The sequence below is a fragment of the Diadema setosum genome, chromosome 11 (genome assembly GCF_964275005.1).
Source record: "Diadema setosum chromosome 11, eeDiaSeto1, whole genome shotgun sequence".
Classification (NCBI taxonomy): Eukaryota; Metazoa; Echinodermata; class Echinoidea; order Diadematoida; family Diadematidae; genus Diadema; species Diadema setosum.
Window position 1 is genome coordinate 7,078,174 of NC_092695.1, and position 25,740 is coordinate 7,103,913.

A 25,740-nucleotide genomic window follows, 5' to 3' on the forward strand; every position below is an offset into this window, starting at 1 on the left:
ATCCTCCAGAACTATCCCATCTAGTCAGTTATAAGCTCTATTTTGTCAGCGGATTCAGGGTCAGTCAACGTCTATATCCCTAAAATGTGAATGATGGTAGTAATTGACGGCCGATGTCATAACGTAGGCGGGAGAATACAGCCACCAAAGCCAGGCTAGTGTTGAAATGTAAACCGTCTTATTTACTTGTTAATTACATTCCGATATCAGAAAGAGGAGTTAAACTAGCAAATTATAATACTGTTGTAATGGTACTCTTCTTCTTCAAACCAGAACTACAAACCAGTCGACAAGTGTCTGCAAATACCCCCACTGCTAATTTACACCCCCTTTCAACAATGTAGTCGTCCAATTTCAGCTGGATTGAAGTCATCATGCCTAATTTTATTTTTATTGACATAATATGATCGAGCCATGAACACACGGAACGATGAGCATGCGGGCTCTTGAAATTTGGTGAAACAAGCGCTTACGCTGTACTTGTTTATTTACAGTGGATATATTAAATGCATCCATCAGTAATATAACAAGAGTTGACCGATTAGGGTAAGGCAGGCCTATATTCTGTAAATAAATCAAACAGAAAACTATAACATCATAAAAAGTGAGAAAGATAAGTCCATTCGATGACTAACTATCGTAACATTTAAAGGGATGTATAGTTTTGGTTGAAACCTAATTTCAGGTGTCTAACATTTTTTGGTGAGATAATGAGAAACCTCTTATGAAATATGAAAGAGCATGTAATTCTATGAGGAATTCAGCATTTATTTGATGAAAATTGGTTTTGAAATGGCTGAGATATCCAAAAAGAGCGATTCTAATAAAGTGTGTGACCCACACTTTATTACGATCATTTTGTTTCCTTTTTTTTTTTTTTTTTTTTTTTTTGATGTTTCAGTCATTCCAAACCCGATTTTCATCAAATAAACTTTGAATTCCTCTTAAAATGGTATGGTCTGTACTATATCATAAGTGCTTTCTTGGTATCTCGCAAAAAGTTAGAACCCCAATTCTCATCTCCACCAATACTGAACCTCAAACAATCGCCTATACATTTTGACCTTCATTTTTGTGTGGAAATCATACAACAATTTATACCGCACGTATGCTATTCTGAAGCAGGGATGTGGGAAAGCTTTTTGTTCTTGTTTTTGTTTTTGTGGGGTTTTTGTGAGTTTTTTTTTTTTTCTTAAACCTGGAAGTGGCACCAGAATAATTTTGCGCCCCCCCCCCCTTTACGGAATTCCTGGATCCGTCCCTGCTAACAGTGCATATCATTTTTCTTGAGGTGCGTTTCTTGTGTGTGTGAGACAGGGCGCTGTATACGAAGCCCGGACTGTAAGAAGAAAAAGTAATCATATTTCTACTTTTTTTTTTCCTATCAGTCTTATTTTACCTCCATTTATCCTTCGTATATGTACGTGCTAGGACTTTTTTGGTTTGGTTTTGGTTTTTCGATAATCTGATATGTCTCTTTTGGAAGGTAATAAGATATAGAGGAATAAGGGAAGGGTTAGATTTAGGGTATACGAGGTAAGTGGGCAGAGATTTTTTTTTATTTTTTTTTATTATTATTTTTTTTTTTTTTGCTGTGCTTTTTTCTAAGCATATTATGAACTCCGTACACTGCAAAAAGTCAGGTGCTAGATAAGAAACACCGAGCTGGTGTTAAATTCCAAGTGCTCATTTTGTGGTGTTAGATTAACACCTCCGGCTGTAACTTCAAAATATAAAACATTTCTTTTTTTAAGATTGGTTATCAGTCCCTGTTCTTCTTGTTGATTTTGAACTTCAGCAAGACGAACAAGAACTTTCCGATAAAATGGTTGATCTTTGAAAAAAATGTGAACACATTTACACCACAGTAACACCAGTTGCTATATGGTCTCCACTCTGACACAGGGCGAGTGTTATACCATTGACGTTAACACCAGCAATATCAAATCAACACCATGTAATGTCATTGTTGAATTAACACCAACACAATGTCAAAAATATCACCAGCTACGTACAGTGTCAAATCAACACCATGAAGTGCCAGGTGAACACTTTTCAACACCATCACAACATATACTTTCTAAACCTGTCGGTGTGGTCCTCTATTAACACTTAATCAGTGTTAGGTTTAACACCAATGGTGTATCTAACACACCACTCAGTAAAGGTACACTCTTAAGATATTGGGTAAATTTAGTTGGGTAATTGTTGGTTGATAAAAAAAAATAAAAAAATCATCATTCTGGGCAATTATCGCCCAATTGAGATTTTAGGCGATTAAACCAACATTGGGCAATTTTTAATATTCTTACTTAATTATTGGGCGAATATTTAACAAAAAAATTGGTAATGGAGAGTTGGGTCCTTTCTGCCCCGCTGTTGTGTAAGTGACGCATTCCCTTTACGTGTTGGGTAATTTTTGTTGGGCAACTGATACTTGGGTAGAAATTTGCCTTATATAATTTACCAACAGAGACCTTGATGTGGAAGGATCAGATTCATGATATATCAACAAAGGCATTAGGCGCAAAATTGGCTTGATTTTTAAGTTAAGATACTTTGTTCCAAGGCATGTTCTCATGCTTTTATATAAATTCTGTATACAATCACATATAACATACTTTATGGAATTGAAGTATGGGGAAGTACCTACAGAAGCCACTTAAATTGTATACTTTTAGCACAAAAAATGGCCGTGAGAGCAATTACATTTTCCCCCTTAAGAACAAGTTCAAGGCCATTATTCACCAGTCTAGAAGTGTTAGATGTTTTTGACCTGCATAAGCTTGCAGTGTCAACCTTTGTATATGATCTACACAAGGGACATTCACCAACGCAATATTATGAGCCAATGAATCATGCATACAGGACTAGAGGCAAAGATCATTCCATGCTTAGACTCCCGAAATGTAAAACGACACATGGTACATTTTCTATATCTTTTGTCGGGTCAAAGTTTTGGAATAGTTTGCCCAAAAATATTCAGGAGGAAAGAACAAGATCTTCATTTCGAAGAAACCTAAAAAAGCACTTGTTAAATGAAGTTTAGTGAAGAAAGGAATATTCAGTGTTTAGTTTAATGTACTTTTATAGTACAGTTACTTTAAAAGAGTAGACCTTGCAATAAGCAGCTTAAATATACATGTAGCTATAATGGGAGAACCATTCTCGACTAGCACTTGTGCTAACTTTTGGTTTCCCCTTTAACAACATTATCTTCTTTTTTTCAGAACCTTTGTCTATGCGTATTTCTACATTACATACTTATTCATGCTCTTTGCCTTTTCAGTGATAAATGTATCACAACGAAACTAAATCTATTTATACCACATGTCTTCTAATGTAAGATAAATATAAGTATGTAAAATATATGCTTGCATAGCTTTAAGAACCTTGTACAAAATCATTGTATTCTCATAAAAAATTTTCATGTTATTGTATCTTACCCTATAGATTTTCATGCTATCATGTTATCATATTCACATGTATGTTGTTAATAAACTCAAACTCAACTCAACCCACACACACACACACACACACACACACACACATATATATATATATATATATATATATATATATATATATATATATATATATACATATACATATATATTATATATAAGCAAGAGCTACATTGTGGACGTATTTTGACATAATTTCTTACGTTTCCCTTTATTCCGTCAACACCGGAGGGGTTAAAAGATCAAAATTGTGGGAGTATCTGTCTGTGAGAGCAAACTACAGGATACTCCTACAATATTGCTAGTTTGTGTTTTTTGTGTGTTTGTGTGTGTGTGTCGGTTTGTGTGCAAATAGTTAGATGACACAATTTGAAACCCATATACCTGACTGGACTTGCTTACCACTTCATTCCATATTAAAACCCAGTAACTAAAACATTGAAATTTTGATACCAGTTGATACCAGTTGGTTTCTATTGGTTTCTACTGTGTTTTTTTGGTTGTTGTCTTTTTTTTTTGCTCATGAATATTCATAAGCTATTCAAATTCTCTTTCTTAAAAAAAGATAAAATATTGTTAAATTCAATGTTTTTTATCATTTCAATAAACTCTGAAATGTCTGAAATGTTTAGAAATTTATTGAATATTATTGCCGTGATATTCACAATTTCAACTTGTACCTTTGATGAGGTATAAACAAAAAGATTTTCGTATTTTATAATAAAAGTGTAATCTACATGGTAACAATGTCAAAGCATTAGAACTAAAATAATGGCCCTATTATGTGAATGAAATATCCCTGGTACTAACTAGGTCTATAGGATGTAGGCTAAGCCTAGATGTACTTGTAGGTATAGGCTTTACGACCAGCTGTAGGACTATATAGGTTAGATATGAATAATGTCTTGACAACACATGTTCTGGTAAACACCCATACATCAAATAATTCAACACAAAATTTTTGATTAACCAAAATTCAACTTACTAAACAGTTGGACAAATGGAAGTTGGGCAATATCTAATTGGGTAAAATTGGTTGGGCAAATGATTACCCAACTCAAAATATAACCAACTGTTGGGTAATTGCAAAGTTGGGTAAAGACAACGGTTTAGTCTGATTGGTCAACAGCTGATGGGCAATTTAATTTGCCCAACCACATAGCTAACTCATTACCCAACATCAGTTGGGCAGATTTTAACCAATAGTTGTGTGGACAGTATGTTGCCCAGTGTTGGTTAAAAGTTGGGCATTTTTTCGCCCAACTATTTTAAGAGTGTGTGTTTCTTTGTTGGTCAACCTTATCATGATAATTCAGTATTAGAATCATATGAAATATTTTCAGTTATTTCTATATCAATTAGTTGATTGGTATACATTCAAATAAAACTCCTTTATAAATTGTTTGGTTCAATATTTATTTGTCAACACATTCAAAGTGATTGTGTAAATTTCTTAAATGGATTCAGAAGGCCTAATTAAAGATACCAGAAAAGAAATGTGTGTGTGTGTGTGTGTCGTGGGGATGACACGATTGACATTATGCCTCCGAGGTGCGTGCACGAATGAGGACATAATAAAATCATAGCAATACATGTTTGCTTGTTTGTTTGTTTGTTTGTTTTATTTAGTGCAAAACACCTTTCGCAGCTGTTTGTAAATATTGAATCTGAGCCTAAATAACCAGCCTATATACAAAACAACTTCGAACCAATAAATGAATTTCATTTAAGAAATTAGTCAGTGAAATCGACACTTTAATTAGTTGAATCATTAGTGTGTTAGATCTGAACTGATATGACTCCGCGCGGATGACGTAAAATATATTGGCTCTGGATTGTTTTTTGTGTTAATAATGTTTTTGTGTGCTGAGGTTGGAGGAAGAGAAAACTTGCGTTCATTTATATGGGAATGGAGGAAACATCGTTAATAGCATGAAAGCATCAGGATTGCTGAATGGGGCTGCACACTAATTCCAGGAGATGGTTAAAGGTGGTATTAGGAATGAAGGAATGAATGAATGATCTAATGAAAACATGAATAACGCATAGTAGATTATCATATCATTGATTCATAGGCAATTACTCATTGGTCCTAAATGATAATGAATTAATCAGTCAATCAATCAATTAATGAACAAATGAATGAATTAATCAATAGATTGATGAAAAACAAAGAAAACAACATAATATTACAAAGACGTGGTTGTAATAATAGGGCAAGCAATGTATGGACAATGTGATTTACGAACCACGCGGGTGGCGTTTAATTGCCCCATGAAACGCTGATAATGCATTTAGTTATCAAGCTTGGTTTGTTTGCTCGTTGTTTGTTTCTTTGTTTCGACCTTGCAGTCAATTATTCATATTTCACTGTAAAATACTTAGTAGGAAATGACACGATCGAGTTTATATTTTGCACGGGTGAATCAGAGAAACGTGATTTTATCTTAATGTCGAGGCCTTGACTTTCGTCACGTTTGGGAAAATCTATCCTGATGTAAAACATTTTTACGTTGCTTAGTTATCACTAAATATAAGGTGGTAACCTTTCTTCCTTCTTTGTTTGTTTGTTCGTCCCTAATTTCTACAGTAACTTATCACCTGCTTATCAGCTGGGGCAACAGATCTTAGATCGACGGCAGTCTCTGTAGCTACATACCTATAATCTTTTTCTTGTAGTTTTGTTTCTTCAGATCTCAAAATGCCTAGTTATAGAGATAATAAGTATTGGAACAGTGCATTTGTCATATTTACAGAGTGAATTCTGGTGCACTTTCCTCCCAGCCAGATCACGACCTTTAGGCTTTCATCATCAGAGTGCAGGCTATCGGTCCAATGCTAAAAATATGAATATATACAAGAATGTATTTATTCATTTCATTTAATTCATTCATTTTTATTTTTTAACAAAAGCATAATTGTTCAAAACATATCATTAAAAAAAATATACATAGTCTCAATGTGTCAAATGAACACGATAAGAAATTGTTGTTGTAAAACAAGGGTGCGTGATATATCATCTATATACCACTCATTATAGTTTCCATGGACCGGAGATTGCGTTTTGAGGGGCAAGGAAGCGATTTATCAGTGATACTGTAGGGCCTACTAATAGGAAACCATCAAGTTTAAGGGACCGTATAGTTTTGGTTGAGACCTAACTTCAGGTTTTAACGTACATTTTTGGATGAGTTAATGGGAAACTACTTAGGAAATATGAAAGTGCATGTAAATCCAAGAGGAATTCAACGTTTATTTGATGAAAATTGGTTTTGAGATGGCTGAGATATACAAACATTACAACATTACAACATTATTTGTTACCCCAAGGTTCCTCAATTATGTTTTCTCAATTTACTCTGTTTTGATTATATGTAACCTTATTCTCTGTTACCAAAGAAAGTGAAATGTTTATGTTCTTTTCGAAAAATGAAATAAAGTTTGAATTGAATTGAAGGAAAAAAACCAGAGCGATCCGAATAAAAGGTGGGTCAATGATCGCTCTGTTTTACTTTGTTTTTGGATGTCTCAGTCATTCCAAAAACCGAATTTTATCAAATGAACTTTGAATTCCTCTTAGAATGGTATGCTCTGTACTATTTTATAAGTGGTTTCTTGGTATCTTGCAAAAAGTTAAAAGCCTAATCCTCATCTCCACCAATACTAGATAGGCTACCATTACTGTTTTTTTTTTTTTTGGAGGGGGGGGAAGTGGGGGGAGATACTTTTTATTTCTATTTTGTTTTTTCTCATATCTAAAATGAAATCCATCCCATTATACATATACTTTTGATTATTCCTTGAAATCATTTAAAATTTCATCATAGTTAATTCTCTTGATTTTTCTTTTTTACTCTCTATTTGTAAAGCCGTCTGACAAATTCTGATCCTCCATACACCATAATATCGATACGCGTACACAAGGTGCTGTACGATCTTGATACACACTGTTTGCTTTTTGCACATGTGAGTGCGTCAATGCATGGGACACACTACCACCATGGCTACACCGCTGTCGAATTTAGAGCGTGACTTTATTTTAAAAGCCATCGAAGACTCACGGGTAAGCATTTAACAATTTACTCTATTGAGTCGAAATTGTATATTTTAGCAAAGGATCCTCACTAAGTTTAATTCATTATGATAATACACGTCAATTTAATGAACTCGAAGTTTGGCAAGAGACCACACTCTGGACAGTCCCACATGTTCACGTTTATGTTTGTGCAGTTTCCCATTGCTGTCATGTCACTCGTGTTGTCTGTTGTTGCAGCATGCAGTAAATTTATGTTGTTGGGTTGACCGAAAGATCGGTCTGTATCTGGTCGTCGGGGGAGATGTTCCGCGGAGACTGCGTCTGGCTTCACGGATCCTACGGAGGAGAGCGATAACGTCAAAAAATAAAAGACTCCTCCGGACAGACGGATCCGGATCCAGCTGTGTATAGTGAGGTGCCCGCACCTCGTCAGGGGCCCGAATACCGTCACCCCGCTTAAAATCAAAAAATTTATGCCCAGGACTGTGTTCAGTACACTTGAAATTTGGCAGGGCTAATACCACAACCAAGCAAATTGTGGTGAAAACCGAACAGTTTTTGCGAAAATCTGAAATTTTAATCGGAATACGTGTTATCAGTATCACCACTGTCCCCGCACGCATCTTTTACGTGCATGTCTGTGGGAGCATCACGGTCACCCGCAAACGTCTTTTACGTGCGTTGTCTATGGGAGCGCGGATGACGAGTTGCGGGCCCCTTCCTTAGCACGAAACTTTTTCGCATCGTTCGCGTTTAATGATGATAGCTGCAAATTTTCGATATCGATCAATGAACTTGTGATTCCATTGGAATTTTCAGCATTTTTCCTATATGTGAGTTGGATTTCAAAGAATTTCAATGGCGAAATGTGATTCAAATATGCGCAAACATTAACTATGACGAGATGCGGGTCACCCAAGTATACTGGCTATTATTGATTATCATTATGTTGGGTGGTTGTTGGTCTTTTTTTTTTTTTTTTTTTAATAATTCAAAGGACCATTAGTGAGAAGGAAAGGAACTAAATTTTAGATGTGAACGAATTAGAACTTGTTTGATTTGATTGAAATTAAATGAATTGATAGAGACCACAGATAGCACAGGCACAAAGCAGCAATCCTTCAATTCATTATTAGGTCCTACATGTACATCCAACACTCAATAGCAAAGCAACTAACATTAGATTCCAAACTTCTCTCTCCGTGCAATTAACACCAGTGAACCCCCTGTCCGGTTGGCCTTTACTAAGGCTAAGGGATGTTGGACAGTACCCAAGAAGAAGAAAAAGAAGGCTGATTTTGCTACAACACACATTTCCCGTAATAGACACTTGCCCGAGCCTTTCGAGTATAATTTACTCTGAATTTGTCTTCAATACAATAGGCCATTGTATGATGTTTGAATATAGATCTAGTGACGTGACTTGAGAAGTTATGAAACTATACTAAAATTGAGTTGTTTTTAATCTGTTAGTTAAGTTGGGGAACCTATATAGAAAGCACTGTAAATTGACAAAATAGTATCTACCTTGGTACATGTAAATCAGCATTTGCTCCAGTTGGTCTTGATCTAGACCCCTTCTAGACTTCTATATATTTTTACAGGTATGGTAGGTGTTCAACACACCGACCGGGTCCATATGAACCGACCGCGCTCTATAATGGCAATGCGCGTACAGAAAGAAAATATACGCATGGGACTACGCGCAACGGTGTTTGATTCTTCACTGGGCTATGGTATCGAGTAAAATGAGGCGAAAACAAATAAGTATTCCCTCTAAATTACCGAAATTTAGCAAAATCGAATAAGATTTATAGTGGAACTACATATAACTAGGCCTACCTTTGCTGACTCGTTGTTAGATGTAGAGTATCCTTCCGTAATAAATTTGACGATTTTGACCGCAAAATTGCCATTATGCCGCTCTCTCAAACTCCGCCGCTTGTACGATCGTGCACACAAGTTACACAAACACATGACATAATTATTTTGTCGCCCGCTACGACCGTACGAGTTGAAGCAGAAACGAGAAATGAATGTGAAAAAACTAACCGACTCATCTAATTTATTTCAATTACGATGAAAAGTTTCCTAATGAAAATCAATTCAAATTCATCAAACAGTCCTTCAAAAGTAATATCGAAGGATTCAAAATATATTCAAATAATATTGGGGAAAAAATGATGGCTAGAAAAAAAACAGCAGCTTGTCGAAAAAACGCATATTGTCAGGGTGGTCGGTTTAAATGTACAGGGCAACTGAGTGCGGAAAAAATGACACCCCACACGTTCGCAGCCGCCATCTAGAGTGCGAACCTCAGATCGCATTTTCAGTGCGCGCTTGTGAATCCGGAGTATTTTCTCTACACGTGAGTAAAATTTCAGGCAAATTGTGAGATTTTTCACGTTTCTATTGATAGAAAAACGTTAGGTGGTCGATGTGATGAACACCCAACCATACTATGTGCTGGTAGTGGTACGCAGTTTTTTCTCAAGTGAGCTAATGAAGGAAAATTTATTACCTTCAGATCATAGAATTCAGAAGTATCATTGTCTCATCAGCTGTCATGTGACATTAGTTGTTTCAAATTGGATCATGCCTTGTTGCTGGGGATTTATGATTAAATTTGATAGTCAATTTTTTTTTTTAGCAATTGCTTAATGCTTTTCATAAGGGTTTGCTTTGTGTTCATGGGGCATATATGAGAGTACAAGGTAAATGACACTGTAGGGCCAGTCAAGCCATTGTCGCTTATCAATGTCAATACTAGTCTAAACTTGTTCTGATCTTTGAAATATTTGTTTGGAATCAACATTATTAGAATGTGGAGGTAGTGGATTGGCGAAAGTGTAATTCTAGGTTAGATGAAGTCCGGCAACTGAAGTGCATGACCCCTTATTTAACAATTGGCCATTTTGGAGTCCTTTGGGAATGTCTACACAATCCACTGGATAATGTGTGACTGTGGCATCATGTACCGTAATTCTTTCTTTTTTCCTACTTCTTAGAAAAGGGCATATAACATTCTTTGATATGATCATATTTTGCTCACAGCGACTTGATGGGAGGAAACCCTATGACTACCGGCAGCTCAAGATTGAGTTTGGAGTAGAGCGAGGATGCTGCATGGTTCACATGGGTGACACAAGGTACTTCAACAATCTTGTGGTTTTTCCAAATTTTGTTATTCCAAATCATCATGAGATTAAAACTAAATACTGAACAGATCATAGAGTTGTAGCATTATAGTGAAGTCTGTTTTCTACATGCTGTGTCTGGTTATGTTATGTAAATGTTTTTAGCTCTTCATCTTTGCTACTACAACCTTGTATGTTGAGCCTTTGCCCCTGTCAGAATTGCCTGATATATCCACAAGAAATATGAAATATTATTATTTGTACTGATTGTAGTTTTTAGTATATATGATAAAAACAGTTTTCTTAGAAACTGCAGGATTACAAAATGATACTGTGATCCATATGCATTTGATACAATTTTTGTCAAAGGCAAAGTAGATTGAAAGTTTTTTCAAGAAATTAATTTTCTTGAAACTCCAACAGAATTCTAGCTCAGGTGTCGAGTGAGGTGGTCGAACCAAAGGGAAGCCGACCCAGTGAAGGTCAACTCTTTGTGAACCTTGAGCTCTCACCCATGGCCTCCCCGACATTTGAAGCAGGAAGGTAATGTCTGGTGGTCTATATTATTAGCCCACTGTTTGCATTTTAGTGGTTATGCATGCTGTAGAATCGAAAGCAATCACATTACAAAGACTACTGTAAAACCTGAAACGTTTGCAGCATGAAGCTTCGCGAATTGGAGCCGATGGCATTTTTTGCAGCATGAAACTTGCAGGAATTGCTGACCGTGATGGTATACAGCATTGTACAACGGTGTGTCAGCAACCTATACATGAAATTTGCATTGTTCATTTCCTTTCTTAGAGAACCTCAGTTCTTGAAGCAAAATAGTCTCCAGACTGATTGATGATTCTTTGTTGAACATATGTCTGTGTGTTACTAGGAATTTTACAGATCGATTACAACTACATATTGATACTGTTTGGTCTTGTATTGAGTTTATTGTGTTATTATTCTTTGCTTGACAGATTGTCTGATCATGGTGTGGAGTTGAATCGGTTGTTGGAGAGAACAATTAAAGACTCCAGAGCAGTAGACCTGGAATCTTTGTGCATTGTGGCAGGAGAAAGGGTAACCTAGCTAGTAATATATCATTAGCATTATTTTAATACCGTTATCATTATTCAACATTATTAGGTTCAGAGCTTCAAGTTACTACCTGCTTGTCTTTAAAATTCATTTATTCATTTATCTTCAAAGTTTAGCCAAAAAGTGCACTGATAACTAAAAAGTAATGATAATTGATTAAATAACTAAAAATTAAAATATTGAAAAAGAAAAAAAAATTGAAATTACTAAAAATTATAACAAAGAATAAATAATAAAGTTTGCAATGAAGCAGTATGTTGATTGTGCAGATGCTATATTATAACAAAATCAAACATTGTTTAAATTTCTCTGATATTTATTATTCATTTTATTTATGATTTATTAATTAATTCATTCATTTATTCATGTGTTTGCTTATCATTTGATGCATCGATGGATTTCCTTTTAACTGCTCCTTGTTGGCATTTTCTGGGTACTGTCTATCAGGTGTGGCAAATCAGACTGGATGTGCACGTCTTGAACTTTGATGGCAGCATACTGGACTGTGCCAGCGTGGCTGCAATAGCTGCACTCTCTCACTTCCGCAGGCCAGATGTGACTGTGATAGGGGAAAATGTTACCATTGTGAGTGCACTTTGTAATTGTTCCATCAGTACACTTGCTGTTATTGTTACTCAATGTACCATTTAGAGTTTTACTAGTGATATCATGTACAAAGTTTCCTCTGTAAGTGTTGATTTTTGTAGCTTTTGCCTTAATTGTCATGTACAGTGAGGGAAAAAAAATGAATACTTAAGTAGGGAACATTGTTTTAGCAAATAGATTTCAGCTTTCCTGGTTTAAATGTAAATGACATGTTGTCTTTTGGAATGGAATGTAACTTTTTTTTACACTTAATATTTTTGTTTCGACAGTTGTTTTTTATGCCTCCGCCACGAAGTGGTGCCGGAGGCATTATGTTTTCGGGTTGTCCGTCCGTCCGTCTGTCCGTCCGTAATGAATTTTGTGGACAAGGTAACTATCGAAACCTGTTGAGGTATCCTAATGAAACTTGGCATGTATGTGTATTAGGGGGTGAAGTTGTGCCTATCAACTTTTGGGTGCACATGCTCAAGGTCAAAGGTCAAAAGGTCAAGGTCAAATAAATAAAATTTCACTATTTCCACCATATCTGTTGAATGCCTGAAGATATTTTCTTGAAACTTAGTGTATACATGTATTACCCAATTAAGATTCTCTGGTGAAAGTTTGGGTCATGAGGTCAAAGGTCAAAAGGTCAGGGTCAAATACATAAAATTTCACTATTTCCACCATATCTATTGAATGCCTGAAGATATTTTCTTGAAACTTAGTGTATACATGTATTACCCAATTAAGATTCTCTGGTGAAAGTTTGGGTCATGAGGTCAAAGGTCAAAGGTCAAAAGGTCAAGTAGAAATATTAAAACTTCTTTTTTTTCTCCGTACCTTGGAAAATTGTTCAAGGTATCTTCATGGAACATAGTATATACATGTACTGACTGGAAGTGATTATCTAGAGAATGTAGGGTTCATGGGGTCAAAGGTCAGGGGTCAAAGGTCAAGTGCAAGACTTCAAAATTTTACTATTACCCTCATATTTATGCAATGCCAGCAGGATTATTTTTTTACACTTGGTGTATGCGTGTGTAACCTAATAGAAATTTTCTGGAAAGTTGTTTTTTTTCTCTTTTTGCCTCAAAGGTCAAAAGGTCAAAGATCAATTGAAAGTGCTGAACTAAATTTTTCCTCCATATCTCGGAAGTGGCTCAAGTTACCTTGAAACTTAGTACATATTATGCATGTTCTACCTGAAAGTAATTATCTCATGAATTTTAGGGTCAAGGACCAGATGAAAATGGTAACAATTTACTATTCAATTCAGAAATTGCACTTTTTCTCCACACCTGTACCTTGAAAATTACTCAATGCCTAAATGTATGAATGGTTCAAAGTCAAGTTAAAGTCCTTAAATCCCTAGATACATGCTCTCCTATTCATCCAATTAAACCTACGTCAAGGAAGGTGAACATTCAACACATTTGTGACAAACTTGTCATTCCAATATTTTGCCAATTTTGTGAAAATGTAATCACACAGTGTCCACATGTACTATCTAGACCTATTGGGAAAATCATGCATTATGGCGGAGGCATACCAGTCGCCAAAGCGACATTTCTAGTTTTTGCTTTGTTTGATTTGCAAAAGTATGAGTGACACTTAAAGTAAGTATTAGATCAGGACTTTGTATCTAGAATTCAAAAGTTAATTCATAGATTGAAAATATAAAAAAGGAAAAAAAAAACATACTTTGAAGGAAGCTTACTTAGGCAGTTATGACAAGATGTTCATTGCTTTTCTCCTCAGGCATGAATTGATAGAACACTTTGCTTAAATGCATAATTGAGCAAAGGAATGTTGAGTCTCAGTCCTAGGGAATAATCTCTGGTGATGGGTTGTGTTAGACTCTGTACAGACTATACATAATATACCATAATTTATTAAAAGTTATCTCTAATGTATTAATTTCAAGAAATTACATTTTACCCTTATGTATATCCAGTATCCCATACTGGGTCAAGTATTTCATGCCGGCATCAAGTCTTTCTCTCTTAATCTTCTCTATCTCCATGTCTCTCTCTTTCTCTATATCCATCTCTTTCTATCTCTATATACATTGTATGTATCTCTCTTTAACTCTTTATGTATCTCTCTCTCTCTGTCTCTATTTCTATTTCTGTGTGTGTGTGTCTATATGCATATCTCTCTATCTCTCCCTATCTATTTCTACATCTATCTATCTCTTTATTTCTTTTTCTCTCTCTCTCTTCATTTATTTCCATTGCTCTCTATCTCTCCCTCTCTACATATATCTCTGTCTTAGTCTCTTATTGCTCTATTTGTCTCTGTCTGACCCCCAGCATTCACCCCTCGACAGGGACCCTGTACCTCTCAACATCCACCATATGCCTGTCTGTGTCACGTTTGCCTTCTACCACCAAGGGTGAGTGAAAAATGGGGGCACTAAGAGTCGTGTCGTTTTTTTTTGTTTTTTGTATGTCATGTGGGTCTCACCTCCAAAAGTTATACCTGCCACTGAGTTCAGTTTAACCAAGTCAAATGCTCTTTAACTATGTGTACATCCTACAGCATGAATTTGCATATGACTTTGTTGGAACATGTTATTCCAAGACCCGAATATCATATTTGCCTATTTGTAGAAGCAAGCACACTCTTTAGGGTTCCACTCGTCAAAGTTACTGGGAAGATATAATCATCTGTCGGCCTTGAGAGTAAAAAAAATCACACCAGAATTTGCACCGATTCATCTTTTCCGTACTTCCCCATTTTCCTGTTTATCCCAAATATCGTCGCCGGTCACACGAACCGATGAATCCCTCAGGTTTGCGTAAGAATGACAATTCGAGAAAATCGCGTTTGAAGTTGACCCATTTTTGACTTATGGTTGCTACACTTTCATGTCTATAATTTCCAATTATTTTTGTAGTACATCAGACTTCAATTCTTGCTCTAACTTGTGAAGTTTTTATCGAATTGTATTGTTAACAAATAAGCGGGAAATCGTCAAAGAGCTGCATGCATGTATTTTCGGTCTGCAAAGAACGTTGTCATTTTCCATGTGTGTCCATATGTACATGTACATTGAGCGTTGTCATTGTCAACGCATGTATTACATAGTACGCGCACTGTGCGCGCGATCAATGATCTGTTGAATCTCAAAAACTACACGCAAGTCAATGCGCACTGATTCGTTGGTTCGGTGACCGCGCGTACTAGTACGCGCGGTCACCGAACCGTCGAATCACCTGATTGTTTAACACACGCGTCTATGGGGAAAACAAATAATTTTCACAAATGGAATTACATACTTTTACAAAAGTGATAACTACGTAAAAATTACACCGAATTACACACTGAGAATTTCAGAATATGTAGTATGGAATGTCTACTATCGAAATGATTGAAAATCTCAAAATTGAAAATTTGACCCAAAATCGAGTGATTCGTCAGTTCGTGTGACCGGCGACGATGTGTTTGTTGTTTGAGTGACTGCAGCAATGTTAGTATGTCACATCAATGAGAGTTTGAGGGAAATTGGACAATCTGTGCAAAGGTTACAAATTTTTATGATTCCTGTGCTGCCATCAGTTGATGAGAAGACTGCGACAGTCTTAGAGGTAATTTTGGGATAAGGCTGTGGAGCAGATATAGAGAGAATTCCACAAGATTTCATATTTTATGAAAATTATTGATTCCTCTGACTTCTTACAGACATATCAATTTATAGATGAAAAGGTAGGTATTTCAAGAGTATCAGAAGCTTTTAAAGCTAAGAGTATGTAAGAGTGTTTGACTTACATCTAACACAGTGGTACACGTTGGTACCCCACTTGAGTGCAAAAGAGAGTTACTGTGCCCACACCCACAATGTGCATAGCCTTCTGCACAAAGATATTCATGAATGCTTCGTCCTAAATGTTAATAACCGTGCATTCAAACAAATTGCTTAGCAGGTGGTGACCACATTTCAAAGCTGCTGCCGAATAACTTCAGGGCTTCTTCACTCACTCAGAGGTGTCCGACTGTGATTTGGTTTTTGACAGGACGTATCTGTTGGTAGACCCGACGGAGAAGGAGGAGGCGGTGATGGAGGGCACTGTGGTGATTGGGATGAACGTCCACCGTGAGCTGTGCACCATGCAGGTCACCGGTAGCATGCTGCTTCTCAAGGAACAGGTGCAGTGATGGAAACCAGTGAACTTCCCACCGCAAAAAACATAGAATAATAATGATAATAAATAAATAATAATAATAAAATAAATTAATGAATAAACAAGCAAACAACCCCCTTTAAAACAAATAAACAGACAAACAAAAAGCTTTCAAGGGTCTGTATAGTACTGGTTAAGGTGAGAATTCAGATTGTAACGTTTTGTGAGATTACTGATATTTAGAAACTATCGTACTCTACGAAAGTTAAAGAGCATACAATTCTAAGGGGAATCAAATTGATGAAAATCAATGTAGAAATGACTGAGATATCTAAGAATAAGGAAAAACAAAAGGATCCTTATTAAAGTCATGGCCTGTCAATTTTATTGGGATCACTTTTTTTATATCTCAGCCATTTCAAGGCCAATTTTCATCAAATAAACATTGAATCCTTCTTGAAATTACATACTCATATTTTATGAGAGGTTTCTCATTATCTCACCAAAAAAATTTATAAACATGAATCCTCACCTCAACCAGTACTGTACAGTCCCTTTAACTCTCACAAATGACATCAGTGTCTGGATGACTAATACTGGTATCATAGAGATTTACCATTAATGAAATTAGACTTTTCATGTGCTTCAGTCAGACATGTTTCAAAATAGGACAATCCCGAGTCAATAAAGTGGGAAAGTTCATAGTCTGTGTAAGTGGTATTCTTACAAGGAGCTTGCAAGTTTTACCTTGGGAGTTTCAGATCCACTCTGTGCTGCATCTACCAGATACAGAATGTTTTCATTTCATCAAAAAGTCTCTGCTGGGTTTACACCGTGTGGTGGAAAGTTGCATATTTCTCACCTCAAAAGCTATTTCTGATTGGTGCATCATGATGAATGTGCTCCGGGACTGCTTTGCAACTGTCCGTGGAGTATTAGCTGCGAATCAAATTCCAGAGCCCTTATTATTTGACAACTAGCTGGCTTTCAGAGGGACATTAGAATGTGTTGTCTGAGACACAACAGTATTCACATGTTTTGTTTGTTTGTTATAGTGATTGTATTTTCTTGGGAGCAGGATATACAAATGTCTTTGTAAGATGTGTGTTTGCCCACATTAGTTTGACTATTCTTGTAGTGTTTCATATTAGCAAAGAAACACATTCTGAGGATAAGACAATTTGCATTTTTATGGTCCTTTCCTACAATATACATACATTACATCATACAGAATAGATTTTGCACATGAGGTTTCTTGAAGTGTAAGTCAAAAAGAAGAGATGATGATTTTTGAGCTGTCCACACATGAGCACTTATATCTAAATGAAAGATAACTTGTAAAGACATTCAAGTAACAAGGTAAAGTCTGTCCATTAAAAGTTCTTACAAAAATGTTGATGTGTGCATTTATGATACCAATTTCATGGTAAGCCGTCTTTTCTGTTCAACAGCCAGCTATGTAAATAAATGTTATAATAGCTGTTGACATTGATAATACGATAAGCTTTGCAGGATATATATGTATGTATGATGTTTGATGTCTGTAACCAATGCAGATATTGCGGTGTTGCAAGATCGCTGTTGTGAAGGTGTCTGAACTCACCGACATCATCAAGCAAGCATTGGAGAATGACACAAGAGCAAGGTATTTTGTGTTGTAGAAATCTTTTTTAGCGAGTAGTGTAAAATGTTACGTTAAAGACCCATCTTTATCTACATAGGGAAATGCCCAATGTGGATTTGTGCCTTAGATATAAAAAAAAAAAAAATATTGTCCCAAGTCCTTGAAAGAGTAGAGTGCTAGCGAGCCAAGTCTTGGTGACAGATGAGGATTCTGTTGCTCTAAACATTGGGAGGGGGAGGGGGTGAGGGGGAATGTGGTCTTTGGAAATGAGCAAGCTGTTGCTTTGAAGCAGCCAGAAAAAGCAAACAATAAACAATAAACAAATACCAAAATGACAGTGATCACATTGCATCACCCTTTACCCAATGTTTTTCTACTGAGGACAAATTTGAGGTGCTACCTGCATTACCTGGCATTACCTTGCTTGCATTGCATTGCTTTATATTGAAATTTATTGTCCAGCAGAAGCACACTCATTGTTGAAGGGGCATTCCAGGCGATATACAATTTGACATCATGTAGTACATAAATCAATATTGCAATGTATAGATTTGTGAAATTCATTGTGCTCCTTGAGCAGATAAACCAATATTCTGAAAATCCAAAACGTAATACACTGAACAAGAAGGTGACATAGGAGCCTCACATATTCCAGTCATGTAGCAGTGTAATTTCTTTACAATACCACTTGCTTATTCAAACAAGTTTACATGTGTACAAATCATGCATGCTTTCTTCTTTTATTCTGCTTCTTTGAGCACCCAATTATGCATTCCTATGTGAAGCTGCTGTGTCATCATCCTTGTTCATTGTGATATGTTGTGAATTTTGAAAACATCCTTATTCCTAATCCCAGTCACTATAAATTCTGAAACTGTGTACCCAGTATGACCAATTCATAGATGCTCAAGGCGAAAGTCTAGAAATCATCCAGAAGTCTAGGATGAATTGAGTTATAGTCTCTGTCTGCTATTACCTTCTATTCCCTGCAACCCTCATACCAACAGAGCTGAGGGTAAGAAGTGCGGCTTTGCTGAGAATCACCCGAAGAACCTGATAACGGCCAAAATGATTGCCCAGCAGCTGGTGGACACCTCAGGGCTAGAGGAAGAGGTCAATGACCTCATGGAGTCGGAGGAAGCAGTGGACCATGTGTATCCTTTTGCATGTACAGGGGTAGCCTGGGTTTGCAAAATTTGCCATGTTGTGTCTGACAACTCATGTATATTTGTTTGGAAAACCATCAAAAAGCAGAGATTATGCAACCAAGGGATGGAAATTCTACACAAGGTGAAAGCTTAGATGCCTAAGTTATTGGAGCTTCAAATTCATCAAGGTTTCAATTTACATGTAGAAGGAACAACTGAAAATCAGTTCACAATAATAGAGACAAATTTTTTTGCTTTGGTGAAACTGCTTGTCTGGTTCAAAGGGATTGAATTAAGATGGATGAAAAATTTGTTTGATTTCCTTTGATTCAATATTAGTATTGTTTTATATTACTATTATACATGCTGTTGTGGAAAGGAGGAGAAAAAGAAATAAAAATGGAAATGTCATTACAGTATCCTACTGATCATCTAATTTGCTGTCATCACATTGTGACACAGAAATTTAGTTGATGATTAGATCTCACAGAATATATTCATAATTGGTGAGGCAGAATGCTTGAACGTTGTGTTATGACCAAAAGATAGGAGAGAAAAAATTGGAAGATGTACTTAAGTTGAGTCAAAAGTCCTTTACAGACTGCTACCAATGTACACCACACAGAGTTAGCAAACCAGCAGTGAAGGAACCTGGTATGGCGCAGATTGGGGAGGGGCTCACCAACTCTTGGATGGACGCGGATGAAGATGAGGAGGAGGAAGCGGAAGAAGAAGAGGAGGAGGAGGAGAATGGTGACAAGGATGGAGAGGAAGAGCTGGAGGGAGAGGCTGGATCCGAGGAGGATGACAGTGTTCCCATAGCAACAGCAACAAGCCACAGGAGAAAAGGTAAAATGTTCACAACTGTAGAATGATGATGAAACGGGTCTAGAGCAATTTACCCCCTGGGCAATTACCCCCAGACCCATCCCCTGACCCTGACCCTAACCTAAATCCTGAGCCTAATCCTAACCCCATACCCAAACTCTAACCCTAAACCTAATCCTAACCCTAATCTTTACTCTAGCCTTATCACTAGCCAGTGTTCAGCCTCGGAGGGTAATTGCCCTGACACAGATAAAATGGATTCCGTCCCATGTGTATCAGTAAGATACTGTCTACGCTGAACATTTCGCGAGGTTTTTATTTATAGCGAGTCAGGTGCTATTCGCAAAATTAAAGACACATGAAAATATTGACTCTCATCCCGATGTGAATGTGACATATGGGTTTACACTTCTCAGTTCAGCACAGGACTCCACGATCGCGAATTTAACCACTCGCAAAATTGTCAGCAAATCCCGATTCTTGAAAATTTAGATTTGCGAAATGTATGGCATATACAGTAGATGCATTTGATGTAATGCCTTCTAGTAAAGTCCAAATGGTGTTTTCTTAATCCCCACAATCTCAAGAGCTTATTGTTACTGCTGCCTGAGGAATAACCCAGAAATGCTGGTCAAGTTCTGAAAGTCGATGAACTTTCCTCAATAGGCGCTGTACTCATAGTATTGTGGTGTACTCTCAATATTTTTCCACACCTTTGAGTGATGACCACGAAATTCACACCACAGATACATCACCTAAAGATTCCAGCCGAGTTTATTATTGGTGATGTCTGACAAGGTCAAAGGTCAAAAGGTCAATGAACTTAAACCTGATGAGCACAGTACTTGCAAAATCCTGTGCTCTCAATAACTTTCCACATAGCTCTTTGAACTATGACCACAAAACTCACACCACAGGTTCATCACCTAAAGATTCCTGTCAAGTTTGAATATTAGAAAAGTCCAACAAGATCAAAGGTCAAAAGGTCAATGAACTTACATTGAAAAACATTTTGCTCACAAACTACAATTCCTTGTTACCTTTGGGTTTACTCCGAAGAAGTACCTGCTACCTCTGCTTCCACAAAAGTATTCCAGAGACATGGCCCCTAGTGGGTTCTCTCGGAGACCAGTGAAATGTGTGACAGAACCACTGACTTTCACAGAGTGTTCCTGCTGTCGGAATATCACCAATGAGGTGGTATTTGAGCAGATGGCAACCTAATCATGTGACACATTGTTGAGTTAGTAACTGAAGTTTGAATGATTGTGTGGTCAATGAGTATTATAATAATGTTCCTGTCCCGCTTTCACTGTCCTCTTACAGAGGAGTCCGTCTCTAGGGGATCAGATGGGGAGAGCGAGGAGGAGGAGACAGTCACCCTTGGAGGTGGGGAGCTGGAACCACTCCCAAACAGGTGAGGGGGTACATCTTTATATGTTGCCATGGTAACCACTGAAGGGGAAGTTTCTATCAGCATGTAACCAAAGTTAGCATAAAAAAACAGTGATAGGTAATAAACAAAGTGAATAACTTAAATGGTGAAACTTTAAGCACAGTAGAGACCACCATTCTTTCTTATTTTTGGAAGAATGATGACTGTTTTCACTTAGATTTCATCTTCTTGTGTAGTGTGTCATCTTGTGTCGTGTATCACCTTGTGTAGTGTGTAATTTTGTGTAGTGTTATTTAGTGGTGTATTTCATGCAATGTAGTGTTATAATATTGTGTAGTGTTCTGAGAGAACCTCAAACTAGGCATTTCAATTCACCTTTTGTCCTGCTATTTGCACACACATAGATGCCTGCACATGCACACATACCCACATAAGTATACAGATGATATTCAAGATAGTGGAATATACAATATTATTAGGACATGACAGAATATAGTTAATTTGATGTTTTTATGTGTCAGCAGTGTGTGTACATGTATTCATGTATTTACCCACAGTAGAATTAAGATATACAGGAAAATACTGTAAAAGCTGTTATTTTTGCAAGGGTTTGATTTTCACGAAATTTGCAAATCACTGTTGGGCCCGAATATAACAACATGTGAAAATATCGCAAATGGACAGGCATTATTAGTGCAATTACGATGATACTTGGTGTTAAATTGCAAAACAACATCTTACGAAAATGTCTGTAACCTCGTCATTCGCGAAAATATCTGTACGCAAAAATTACAGCTTTTATAGTACTTAAAATCATGTAGTTTATTGAAAAGTATTAAAAATATGACCTGTTGTTTACAGAAGTGGTGATAAGTAGCTGTACATGACATCACAGTGACATGAACAGATGTTCCATTTGAACCAATCATAAATGATGTCATTTTCATTCTCCCATCTGTCGCCTCAAAGGAACAAGTCAACCTTGCCGTCAGGTGACCTGGACTTGACAGCGGCGCTGAAAAAATCCAAGGTCGAAAAGTCATCAGCAAAACCCAGTGGGAAGATGGGCAAGAAGAAGTGGAAAAAAGGACGGAACATCAAAGACGGGACATGAAGATCCAGAAGAGCTAGATTATAGAAAACTTTGAAATATTTATCGGACACATTTCTTGGATCCAAGTGTGAAACTTCCTCGTACACTTACCTCTGTATGGAGTCTGGGTCACAGTGCTTAGATAAATGCATATATTTTTAGATGTACAGACTCTTTTGGAAGTTCTACTTGCCAAGAATCTAGATTACAAAACCTGAGAACGGTCAGGACATCAATAGTGCCATCGATCAAGTTTTCTCCCTGTGAAATCTGGGCGGATGCAGCTTGAGGATTTTCTCTTGGACTTTCAGGGCATGGTTGAGTCCGTTGCGACCATGTGAAGGGTCATAATGAACAAAGAAAAGAGAGATGACAACAGTTTTCTCTTTCCTCTTGATGCAAGGTTTTCAGGAAGGTGTTATTAAAGCCCCATTTTCACAGTCGCTTATGTTGTGTTACGTCTGCCGTGGATAGATATGGATAAGTGGATGCAGTGCAGATGCAGGCATCCGCAGGGAAGTTAGTAGACGTAACTGTCCGTAACTGTTCCGTAGTGAGATGCAAAGTTATGGCGCCAAGCCTGCAAAATTTTGAAATTTTCTAAATTTTGCAGGGAGTTGCCACAGATCCAGGCTTACGCAAGTAATCGTTACTTAACATTAACTATCCATAAGTGAACATAATTATCTGTAGCTTGGATGCAGACCATTTGGGAAAATCTTTACCTCTGGAAAGGGATCCATGGGAGTCCGCAGAAAAAATTACTTTTTTGAACGCAACGCTGGATGCTGAGCATTATGTGACGGGGGGCATTTCAGCTGAACGTGTCCGTAGCGAATCAATATCATGACATCTCGTTATAGTGTTAATCTCAGATTATGTGTGACCCGCTACAACAAAAGGATCTGAAAGTCGGGGGAAGGACAATTTTCTGAAAATTGCATGACATTATTCCCTTACTCTTACACTTTGACACAACTCTCAAAAGTACCCGGTTGTGGAGATATCCATGATTTTATTCGCACATGTCGAGTGGTGTAGGAAATCAGCGTTTCGAGAAAACCGCCTTCAAAGTTTTCCTTCCGACGCTATCGTGATCAAGGGGAGGCAAGACAGTTTTCACCTCTTGACAATAGAAGGTATGCTTCTAGCAACCGCCGCGATGTTCATTCAAGCTTAGCACCAGCGGTCTACGCACAACCAATCAGTACTGAAACCAGGATGCCACACACTGACCAATAAAGTCACTCCCTTGTTGCTAGGGGCAGAGCCTAGCTGCGGCGTTGCTTAATCCAAATCTTCAGACACGTTTCTGTTCCTTTGAAAGTCAGAAAATCATGGCCCCGGAAAAACGCTAATTTCTTGCCTTTCCTTTGATCATTTAGCTTCGAAATTTTGGCAGATGATCGATGATACATTAGACTAAGAAATTATGCCATAAACAGAAATCCAATCGCTTTGACCAATTTTGATGATCTGACTTCATACTCGATTTTCTTGGCTCAGCCGTCAGCAACTTTAGGATCCTTTTGCTGTTGTGGGTCACATATGTCCTGAACCAGTATGCTGTGACTGTTACATTGTAGATCAAACTTACTTAACTGAACACTTGCCATGTTACCAAAAAGTTGCATCATGATACTCAGCAGACCCCAAACAACAACATAAAACAGGTGGTCATCCTTTTTTTTTTAAAGGAGGTTGAAATGTCTATTTTTGTTTTGTGATATGTTGTCAATTCAGCATATTGTCTACACAATGTTGAGAATACCAAGCATTCCAGATGAAACGGGGGGGGGGGGGGGGGGGGGGATAAGGAGGATGTGTTGGATTGTCACATGCAGCGCTAAACCTAAAAGACAACAAAAACCAAATAAACAAGAAGAGGTAAACAGTCATGTCATGATTTACTCGGGTAACTGCACTTTATAAAACTTCATTTTTGTAAGGTGCAATACATTGCATCACAGTACATACTACCCCATCCTCGTACAGTTTGTATAAATATACAAGATGGTAATTTTCATAAAAAAGTTAATTGAAGGTAAAGTACACTAAACTGGAGCTACAAACAAGTACATCCCGGAAATGTTTTGCAGGCTCTTGTAGTGCCACAGGCATTTTGAGCCCTCCCTCTGTTATACAATTCAAATGTGACGATCAAGTCTTGATCAACCCAATACTACTTCGTGCAGAAATTTCGCTGTATGTTCTCATTTCTTGTCATTGTTATAACCATTTGCTGCTGCGATCTTGATTGTCCCACGTCCCGAGGTCTTAGGATTAAGATTGGAGTTTGACATTAAATGATATGTCGGTCATTTGTAATAAATCTTCCTATTGCCTCACAGGATTCTTTTTTTCTAGTACAATGTGGCATTATTTGACTGGGCAATTAGTGTGAGAATGTTTCTACATCAAGATACTGTCCCCCATGCTGTGTGTATGTGTCAGAGCAGTATGTGTAGAATTATACTCGCCTTTATCTCGCCTTTATGTGGGGGCACTGTGGCGTAGTGGATAAGACTCCCGACTCCCGATCGGAGGACTCGAGTTCGAATCCCGCCAGTGCCTACGTCCTTGGACAAGATGCTTTTACCCACCATGTCTCTCTCGACCCAGGTGTATAAATGGGTACCTGGCAACGCTAGGGTAATAATAATGACAGGGCCCTCTGGTAGAGCAGTGGCAACACTGAAGAGGTTACCCTTGGTAAATAAGACCTTATTATTATTATTATTATTTTTATTATTATCTGAGATTATATCCCACATAAGTATGTTTAACCAATGGGATTACTTGAATTTGGAACACGTGACGGAGAGATGTTTTTCTCCCAGCATGCCATGTACTATCACATATGTAATATACTTTTCTGTTAGCACTTTTTACCTTACCCGCAATTTGCGATCGACAAAGGTTTCGCTCAGATTTATCGGCCACGGTCAAGTCTGGTAGATGCACCAGCAAGTTCTCTTGGCACACATCCGTACACATCACACAATTATTGATACATCAGCGTCGCTTGTTATCGTCTTAGATCTAACATGGTGATCACTGTGATGCAAGTTCTCTTGTCTCACAGTTTTTTGTTTGTTTTGTTTGTTGTTTTTTTCAGCAGTGTCCAAGACAGCTTATAAATTGAGCTGGTAGTTGCAGTAGAAGTCCTTCATACGCTGCATTTTTTATTTGTAACTTTATTCAGTGCAAATC

The 25,740-nt window shown here is 37.3% G+C and overlaps 1 protein-coding gene across 1 annotated transcript; it reads left to right on the forward strand.

The window, feature by feature from the left end:
* The first annotated feature begins 7,454 nt into the window (after window positions 1–7,454).
* Window positions 7,455–24,318, forward strand: LOC140235275 (exosome complex component RRP45-like). The gene is made up of 12 exons (XM_072315306.1): window positions 7,455–7,527; window positions 10,555–10,649; window positions 11,061–11,180; window positions 11,606–11,708; window positions 12,174–12,311; window positions 14,627–14,709; window positions 16,331–16,463; window positions 17,995–18,083; window positions 19,070–19,216; window positions 19,836–20,059; window positions 21,365–21,455; window positions 22,404–24,318. The coding sequence occupies exons 1-12, from the start codon at window positions 7,465–7,467 to the stop codon at window positions 22,546–22,548; spliced, it is 1,431 nt and encodes a 476-aa protein (XP_072171407.1). The 5' UTR covers window positions 7,455–7,464; the 3' UTR covers window positions 22,549–24,318.
* The last annotated feature ends 1,422 nt before the right edge of the window (window positions 24,319–25,740 follow it).

Coding starts and splice junctions, on each gene's coding strand:
- LOC140235275 (XM_072315306.1), top strand. CDS start 7,465: ATGGCTACACCGCTGTCGAATTTAGAGCGTGACTTTATTTTAAAAGCC. Junction 18,084..19,069: donor GAGAATGACACAAGAGCAAG/GTATTTTGTGTT, acceptor TCATACCAACAG/AGCTGAGGGTAAGAAGTGCG. Junction 21,456..22,403: donor CTGGAACCACTCCCAAACAG/GTGAGGGGGTAC, acceptor GTCGCCTCAAAG/GAACAAGTCAACCTTGCCGT.